Source organism: Henckelia pumila, chromosome 1, assembly GCF_033568475.1.
Source record: "Henckelia pumila isolate YLH828 chromosome 1, ASM3356847v2, whole genome shotgun sequence".
Classification (NCBI taxonomy): domain Eukaryota; kingdom Viridiplantae; phylum Streptophyta; class Magnoliopsida; order Lamiales; family Gesneriaceae; genus Henckelia; species Henckelia pumila.
Genome location: NC_133120.1, coordinates 145,966,317 through 145,976,059, shown reverse-complemented (window position 1 = coordinate 145,976,059; position 9,743 = coordinate 145,966,317). Strand labels below are relative to the sequence as shown.

At 34.0% G+C, this 9,743-nt stretch overlaps 1 protein-coding gene across 1 annotated transcript; it reads right to left on the bottom strand.

Annotated features, from left to right (window-relative positions):
• Nucleotides 1-2,871: 2,871 nt before the first annotated feature.
• Nucleotides 2,872-3,801, bottom strand: LOC140874169 (uncharacterized). The gene is made up of 2 exons (XM_073277450.1): nucleotides 3,735-3,801; nucleotides 2,872-3,593 (listed from the first exon to the last, which is right to left on the bottom strand). Exons 1-2 carry the CDS (start codon nucleotides 3,799-3,801, stop codon nucleotides 2,872-2,874), a joined length of 789 nt encoding a protein of 262 aa, XP_073133551.1.
• Between the last annotated feature and the right edge of the window lie 5,942 nt (nucleotides 3,802-9,743).

Genomic DNA, 9,743 nt, shown 5'->3' with positions numbered 1-9,743 from the left:
GCTTAAATCGGTGTGATATGAATCTACTGGTAAGCGTATCAGGTCAAGTTATAGATAGTGAATAAAAATCAGATATCGAGCCCACAGGGACTGTTATTTTGCAAGTACCAAAATATATTTATTCCTACTTAATCTAGACTAGTAAATAAGAGAATTCAGATTTTAACTAAGAAAAAAAAAATTCAAATAAAATTAAATTAACTAAAACGCAGAAAGAAAATTGGATTAAATTCAAATATGAGAAAAGCTCGATCAAGGACACACGTAGGTACCAAACAAATCATGTAACATGTAGCCGATTCAGGACTCAGTTTTAATATTAAATTATGGTGAATTCTCCTGACTTGTTCAAAGGTTTATTTCTAGAATAATTAAATATATTTAAATATTGACGGATTAATTATTTATAATTAATTCTAATCAAATTCAAATGTATTGAGAGTTGTGAAAATTCATTTTTCACATAAAACCACAAGTTGAAATCGAATACTATTTCTAGTCAATTTTACCTCTTGTTAATTATTAGAGTGATCGAAATCAATTCCTCCTCTGTCGACTTAAAATCGATTAACATGCAAGAAAATAATTGGTCAGATCATTCACAAGACAAATATAAATCTAATAATCAATAATATAAAATCAAAACTGAAAATTCCCAAATAAACATCCAAATTTTCTACATAGAATTGTCCAGCCCAATCACGTGGCTTTGATCGAAAAGAAACGACTACTCCATTAATAAAATCATGATTCAAACAATGTTTTTAATCATGAACTAAAAATAAAAATAAAAATAAGAAAAGAAGAAAGAAAAGAGAAATCTTCTCTCCCAAGCCTGTAGCCGTCTCTCTGTGTTGTGCACGTTCTGGAACCCTTATTCTGATGGAAAAATATCTACTTATATGGTCCGGAACACAAGGAATTAAATTACTCATGCCACAAGGAATCCTCCTTTATTGCCCCTCGTCGAAGCGCGCTCGAGCGCATGCTAACTCACGCTTGAGATTTTTCAAATTTCTGGAATTGCGATTCCCGCTCGAGCGCGCGTCTTTTTCTGCAAATTTTTGAAATTTGATCTCGCGCACGAGCGCGAGAAAAGTTTCGCTCCAGCGCGAGAATTCTTCTGCTACAATTTCTTCTTCCACATCAACCTAGCGCAGTAGCGCAGCTTTCTTGTGCAATCGCGCTAAAGTAGCGCTGCTCATCAGCGCAATAGCGCTATGTTGGAGCGCTTCTTTCACTTCCTTCTTGTGTATTAGTTTAGAGATGTTCATTAGCGCCATAGCGCTTGTTCTAGGCGCTCTTCTTTAGCGCAATAGCGCTTCTTCTAGAGCTGTTGGATAGAGCTGTTGTTTAGCAGCTCTGTCCAACAGCTCTACTTTTCATCTTCATTTCTTTTTCATGCATGCGCTGCTCTTCGTCTTTCTTTTCTTTTATTTTCTCTTTTCTTGCCCTCAAAACTCCTTTAATTTCATTTTTCCTACAAATAAAACCCGGAGAATGAAATGCAAATGCATGTAATAAAACACATAAAAACATACAAAACAATATGAATGCACACAAAATAGACATAAAAATATCACGAACTAATGCACACAAAATGCACTTATCAACACCCACATACTTAATCCTTGCTCACCCTCGAGCAAGACAAACAATGCAACAAAAAACAAATTAGGAATGATTCATGGCAAGTGTCAGCCTCAGAGAAGTTCTATTGTCAAATAAAAACACGAATGCTCTCAACCTTGAGAATAATTACGCATCGCCGGATTTTGCACCCGACATTTTTAACGCCCCAATAATTTCCCGCAAACTTAGCTACAACTTTGATAGGATTTGGATTTCAATTCCCTCGTCTATAGTCCGGATGGAGCACCAATCTCATTGAATCCGCAAACTTAGTTTCAGACTAGGCGATTAGGATTTCAATCTCTTGACCGAAACCCAGGTGGAAATGTTATTATTTTTTCAAAAAATGTATTTTTAATTAATTTTTTTAAATTCTCAACCCCATTGAATCCGCATACTTAGCAAAAGACAAGGTAATTAGGATTTCAATTCCTCATCATTGACTCGGATGGAGCTGAATATTTCAAATTTTGCATTTTCAATTTTAATTTTTCAAAACTTTTGGTGCGCCCAAGATCATAAGTGCAATTGTCAGAAGATCATTAGAATTCAAAAGACACAATTAAGATCATTAAACACCTAGGGTCGTGCAATGGTCAAACAGACACAAACTTCATCAAATCTTTCGCTACAATTCACCGGTCTCACATGAGTGCTTAAAAGTATTTTACGGTTCAACCTACATTTTCTCATTTCAAGTCAAAAGAAAAAACAAATTTTTCCACAAAATTCAAAACTTCATATCATCATTGGCTCTCATTCATCATCCTACTCAGCACACATGCAAACAACAACAAAAACTGAGACGAACTATATGCAAACAAAGTAAAACATGACAGATGCAACACAAACACAACACAATTAAAAACATATAAACTAGACTACATCCCATACTTTTTCAAAGCATTGCCCTCAATGCTTTAGAAATAATGAACAAAATGCAGAAACAAACAAACAAATGCAAGATGAACAAAAAACACAATGAAAACAAAAATAACACTCCCCTGGTTTTAGATTCGTTCGCTTCCTTATTGACAGTATAAATTTGGGCGATAGCAGCATACTGGGTATAGCGGCAGGCATGGCAAACTGACATGTGAAAGAAGCAAAAATCAAATAAAAATGAACATAAACCAAAAAGAAAATAAAGAGCAATGGAAAGAACATTGGGTTGCCTCCCAGTCAGCGCTAAGTTTATAGTCTATAGCCCGACTATATTTCCCTCTTTACTGGCCAAATTCAAGGTGGCTCATCCACCGTCTTGGATGATGTCTGATCAATCCTACCACTACTCGCTTCACTTCGATATAGATTTTTCATGGGACCGATTCCTTTGGAGAGCTGAACCTGCTGACATTCCCAAACATCATGAATCACATCAATAAAATTCACAGCAGAGCAAGAGTTTGAATTTGGGCTATCGCTAGCCGCCTTCAGCATATTAAACACAACTTTCTCATCATTCATCCTTAAAACTAACTCCCCCTTTTCAACATCAATTAAGGCCCTACTAGTAGCAAGAAACGGACAACCTAAAATCATAGGAACCTCATAATCCTCATCCATATCAAGAACGACAAAATCAATAGGGAAAATTAGCTTATCCACTTTAACTATTACATTTTCCACTATCCCTCTAGGATATTTGACAGAACGATCTGCAAGCTTAAGAGAGATGGTAGTGGGTTCAATCACCCCCATACCTAATTTCCTAGCAAGTGAATAAGGAATCAAATATATACTTGCCCCTACGTCACACAATGAATTATCAATAGAAAATTGACAAATATTGCACGGTATAGAGAAACTCCCTGGATCTTGAAATTTTTGTGGGAGCCTATTCTGGATCACCGCCGAGCACTCCTCATTAATTGTGACTTGCGCCAGATCGTTCAGCTTCTTTTTATTCTTCAGTAAGTTCTTCAAAAATCTGGCATAGTTCGGCATCTGAGCTAACGCATCTGCAAAAAGGTATGTTAATATGCAATTTCTTGAAAATTTCAAGAAACTTTTTAAACTGAAGATCAAATAATAATTGCTTAGCTCTATGAGGAAAAGTTAAAGTAGAAATATCAACATCAACATTATCTTACCTTTCTTACCTGCTGTCACAGAATTTCCAGCACCACGTGTACCCAACTTGGGTTCTGAAATTTTCGTCCCCTTCATAGACTTCTATTCGTCCCTCTGCTCCCCTCAGACTGTGATCTCGTCACGACCATGATTGCATTCACGCCTATGGGATTTGTTTCAGTGTTACTCGGCAAAGTTCCAGTAGGACGGGTTGACAGTTGGGTTGTTATCTGGGACATCTGAGTCTCCAACTTTTGCAACATGGATTCTTGATTTTACAGCCTTGCCTCGGTTCCCACAACATACTTCATCATTATTTCTTCAAAGCTTGGCTTCTGCACCTCTTGCTTAGGTTGATTCTGAAATTTTGATTGTAGGTGTTGTTGGATGAGTTGTACGGATGCAGTCCTTGATTTCCTGCAAAATTAGCCGCCTCCACCTCAAACAAGTGTTGTTTCTCTGGCGCCTTTACTTGATTAACTGGTGCTGGTTTCATAAGATCCATCTGATGTGTCAACGCGTCGATCTTCGCATTCAAAGATGTCAATGCGTCGATCTCCAGAATTCCAGCCTTTTTCTCTTTTTTCATATCCGGCTCTGCTGGCTCTGAGATAGATTATGCTGAGGACACATCCTCAACATCTTCTTGAATTTGGTCCATGCTGCATGTAAGGACTCTCCCTCCTTCTGCTTGAAAGAAATAATGTCAGAAAATAACTTTGCCATCTTCGTAGGAGGAAAATACTTGTTCAAAAAAGTTTGAACAAGCTCAGTCCAGGTAGTGATAGAACCAGTAGGCAGATCATCGAGCCACTCAAGTGCATCCCCTTGTAGAGAAAATGGGAATAACTGCAGTCTCACTGCATGAGAGGTTGCCCCATTAAATTTTAATGTGTCGCAGATCGACAGGAATCGCTCCAGATGAGCGTAGGGGTCCTCCACAGAAGTGCCCCCAAAATGAGCTTGAAGCTGGATCATCTGAATAATAGAGGGCTTTAGCTCAAAAGTGTTCGCCTCAACAGCAGGACGAACGATGCAAAATCCATAGCCTTCAACTGAATTAAATCAAGAACTATTCTATTATCCGCCATATTTTCTTCTAACTCTTCCTCTAACTCTGATTCAAGCTCAAGATTAAGATTCTTCTTTGCCTTCCGAATTCTGCTCAGTCTGCGCTCGATCTCCAAGTCAAGTGGTAAAAGATCTTTGGTGCGTTGATTGCTATGCATGCACAAGCAGAAAGTGACTGAAAATCAAATACAAAGCAAAAGTTCAGAATTTAAATAAATAAATAAATACTAAAAATAAAAGTCTAGTCACACGTAAAATAAAAATTCTGATATCACGAACAGTCCCCGGCAACGGCGTCAAAAACTTGACCGCTTAAATTGTTGTGATATGAATCTACTAGCAAGCGTATCAGGTCAAGTTATAGATAGTGAATAAAAATCAGATGTCGAACCCACAGGGACTGTTATTTTTCAAGTACCAAAATATATTTATTCCTACTTAATCTAGACTAGTAAATAAGAGAATTCAGATTTTAACTAAGAAAAAAAATTGCAAATAAAATTAAATTAACTAAAACTCATTAAAAAAAATTGGAATAAATTCAAATATGAAAAAAGCTCGATCAAGGACACACGTAGGTACCAAACAAATCATGTAACATGTAGTCAATTCAGGACTCAGTTTTAATCTTAAATTACTGTGAATTCTCTTAACTTGTTCAAAGGTCTATTTCTAGAACAATTAAAACTATTCAAATATTGACGGATTAATTATTTCAAATTAATTCTAATCAAATTTAAATGCATTGAGAGTTGTGAAAATTCATTTTTCACCTAAAACCGCACGATGAAATCGAATACTATTTCTAGTCAATTTTACCTCGTGTTAATTATTAGAGTGATCGAAATCAATTCCTCCTCTGTCGACTTGGGATCGATTAACATGCAAGAAAATAATTGGCCAGATCATTCACAAGACAAATATAAATCTAATAATCAATAATATAAAATCAAAACTGAAAAATCTTAAACAAACATCCAAGTTTTCTACATAGAATTATTCAGCCCAATCACGTGGCCTTGATCGAAAAGAAACGACTACTCCATAAATAAAATCGTGATTCAAACAATGTTTATAATCACGAACTAAAAATAGAAATAAAAATAAGACAAGAATAAAGAAAAGAGAAATCTTCTCTCCCAAGCCTGTAGCCGCCTCTCTATGTTGTGCAAGTTATGGAACCCTTATTCTGATGGTAAAATATCTATTTATATGGTTCGGAACACAAGGAAATTGAATTCCTCACGCCACAAGGAATCCTCCGAATTATTGCCCCTCGCCGAAGTGCGCTCGAGCGCATGCTAACTCGCACTCGAGCGCGCGAGATTTTTCAACTTTCTGGAATTGCGATTCCCGCTCGAGCGCAAGAAATGGCTCGCTTTAGCGCGCGTATTTTTGAAAATTTCTGGAATTTGAAAGTCTCGCTCCAGCGCGAGAATTCTTCTGCTCCAATTTCTTTTTCCGCATCAACCTAGCGCAGTAGCGCATCTTTCTTGCGCAATCGCGCTAAAGTAGCGCTGCTCATCAGCGCAATAACGCTATGTTGTAGTGCTTCTTTCACTCCCTTCTTGTGCTGTAGTTTAGAGCTGTTCATTAGCACAATAGAGCTTGTTCTAGGAGATCTTCTTTAGCGCAATAGCGCTTGTTCTATAGTTGTTGGATAGAGCTGTTGTTTAGCAGTTCTGTCCAACAGCTCTACTTTTCATCTTCATTTCTTTTTCATGCATGCGCTGCTCTTCTTCTTTCTTTTCTTTTCTTTTCTTTTCTCTTTTCTTGCACTCAAAACTCCTTTAATTTTATTTTTCCTACAAATAAACCCGGAGAATGAAATGCACATGCATGCAATAAAACATGGGTTTTTTTATTTTTAATTTAAAAAAATAAATTTATTTCAAATTTAAGGTGTGCCACAGCGGATTGCAAGAATACTGCAATCCGCTGTGGCTAAGAGCGGACGCTGCAATTATTTGCAGCGTCCGCAAATGCTGGAAGAGGACGCTGCCATCAATCAGCATCAACACATGGGACTTCCAAATTGCAAGTCCCCATGTGCAATTTTTTTTTTCGTTTTTTTTTGTTTTTTAATTAGTTATATAATTAATTATATTTTTTAAAATTATTATTTATTTAATATTAACATGATAATTTTTTCCCTAAAAATTTAATTTTAATTTTTGAATTTGATGATCGGGCTGATAAATTATTAAGAAAACAAAACAAAAAATTTACGGTTAAAAAAAATAGATTGATTAAATAAATATTTTTATTAAATATATTTATAAAAATATTAGTTAACCTAAATAAACATATTTTCATTAAATTTATTTTATATTATATTTTTTAACTATAAATTCTATTTTTAACTTAACTTTTGGTTAGCAAAGTTATATATCTATTTTAATTCATTTGAATTTGTGGAGGTCTATCGGTTCTGTAGATAAATTTAGAGGAGTTAATTCATATCTATTCGGGTCGAATTGATGCAAAAATGCTATTAAAAAATTTTTCAATCCGAACTCGAGTCGAAACGAAATCATCTCAGAAATTATGAACTTGAACCGAAACAAATATATATCTAAATTAATCCTCTAGGTCTATCCATAGAACTAAAAGACTTGCAGAGATCCAAACGAATTAAAATAAATCAATAACTCCGCTAACCAATTTTTTTAATAAAACATTAAAATTAATATTAAAAAATATGATATAAAATAATTTATATAAATATGTTTATTTAGGTTTGTTAAATAAAATTTAAATTAAAAATTATGATATAAAATAAATTTTTTTGTGATAAATTATATTTATATAAAAATTAGTTAACCTTAATAAACATATTTTGATAAATTTATTTTAATTCATATTTTTTAATATAAATTTTATTTAATAAAACTAAATAAACATATTTATAAAAATTCGTTTTATATCATTTTTTTAATTTAAATTTTTTTATTAAAAAATTGGTTAGCAGAGTTATTGACTTATTTTAATTCGTTTGGATCTCTGCAAGTCCTTCAGTTCTATGGATAGACCTAAATGATTAATTCGGATATATTCGAGTCGGTTCGAGTTCACAATTTTTGAGATGATTTCATTTCGTCTTAAGTTCGGGTTGAAAATTTTTTTAATAGCATTTTTGCATTAATTCGGCACAAATAGATCTGAATAAACTCATCTAAGATTATCCAAAGAACCAAGGGACCTCCATAAATCCAAACGAGTTAAAATAAATATATAACTTTTCTACCCAAAATTTAAGTTAAAAATATAATTTATATTTAAAAAATATAATATAAAATAAATTTAATGAAAATATGTTAATTTTTTATAAATATATTTGATAAAAAAAATTTATTTAATCATTCTAATTTTTTTAACCGTAAATTTTTTGTTTTGTTTTTTTAATAATTTCTCAGCCCGATCATAAAATTCAAAAATTAAAATTTAAATTTAAATTTTTGAGAAAAAATTATCATACTAATACTAAATAAATAATAATTTTACAAAATATAAATAATTATATAACTAATTAAAAAACAAAAAAAATGAAAAAGAAAAAAAAATAAAATAAAATTTGCACATGGGGACTTGCAATTTGCAAGTCCCATGTGCTGATGCTGGCAGCGGACGCTGTTTGCAGCGTCCACTCTTAGTTACAGCGGATTGCAATATTCTTGCAATCCGCTGTGGCACACCTTAAATCTGAAATACATTTATTTCTTTAAATTAAAAATAAAAAAAAAACCCAATAAACCACATAAACACACACAAAACAATATGAATGCACACAAAATAAACATAAAAATATCACGAACTAATGCACACAAAATGCACTTATCAGATACACCTCACGGTTTTTGTGAGACCCCAAATCAAGAGTTAGTCCTACCGATAAACAATCAAAGGCCAAAAGATAAGACATTAAATAAATAAAAAAAAAAATTTATTTTTCTGAAGAACAGTGCTGCGATCGATCCTATAAAAGTCCAGGATCGAGCGCACCATATTTTGAAACTCTCTGCCGAGAAAATAATATGTGTCGCGCTCGATCCGGCAAAAACCAGGATCGAGCGCACCATTTTGTGCAAGTCTCTGTCTCAATAATTTCATGGGCTGCGCTCGATCCCAGCATTTCATAGGATCGAGCGCACCCTGGGAAACAGAATTTTTCCAGAAAACTGAACATGCTTCCAATCTCAAAATCAACAATTCAACTCAATCTAATATCAATCTAACATGCTCAATTCTGAATTCAACAACATGCAATCAACATACAAACTTCTATATTCATCATTCATAGTAGTTCTAGAGTTATACATTTCTTCGGCGAAGAGAACATGCATCGGTTCTAGGTTCGACACAAATACAACCTAAAACAAAAGACTAGATTGACATTCTCTTCCGTTCTAAACCAAAGTCTCACTTCTAATCTTCGATCTCAATCTATCCTTGTCGTCTCTGACTCGGTCCTGCCCCACATGTTGCCATGCACACATACAAAAACATGACAACAGCCGGATAATCCGGTGAGAATACAATTCCCAGTAAAAGAGACAACATGCTATATCAAATAAACAAATCAAACATGATATGCATCAATTCACCTCGTATATCAAATTCAGATATAATACAACTAATTCATTCAAGTACTGAATTAAAATTATATGCATGTCTTTAAAACTTCTGGATTATCAGACTCAGATAATCAAATGTAATTCTTCTTTCTTTCTTTCTTCTGTTTGGGATCCCGAGGTTAAAATATCCAACAATCACACCGACTACTCTCTCAAGGTGGATGAGGCATATTTTAATCCTCTAGACTCCGGAGCATTATAGAGAGTTATTTCCGCACATGTAGTAATTTGCCTACAAGGCCACTCAACTATAATCACCAGAACGTCTAATTCAAAATGAATAATCAATCGGCTCAATATGAATGCATATGTCATCTCATGCATTCAAATATC

What these genes read in the sequence shown, in the direction of transcription:
- LOC140874169 (XM_073277450.1), bottom strand. Translation starts at nt 3,801, where the DNA reads ATGAAGGGGACGAAAATTTCAGAACCCAAGTTGGGTACACGTGGTGCT. An exon ending in TGGAAATTCTGTGACAGCAG is followed by an intron (nt 3,594 to 3,734) that starts GTAAGAAAGGTA and finishes ACCTTTTTGCAG; the next exon opens with ATGCGTTAGCTCAGATGCCG.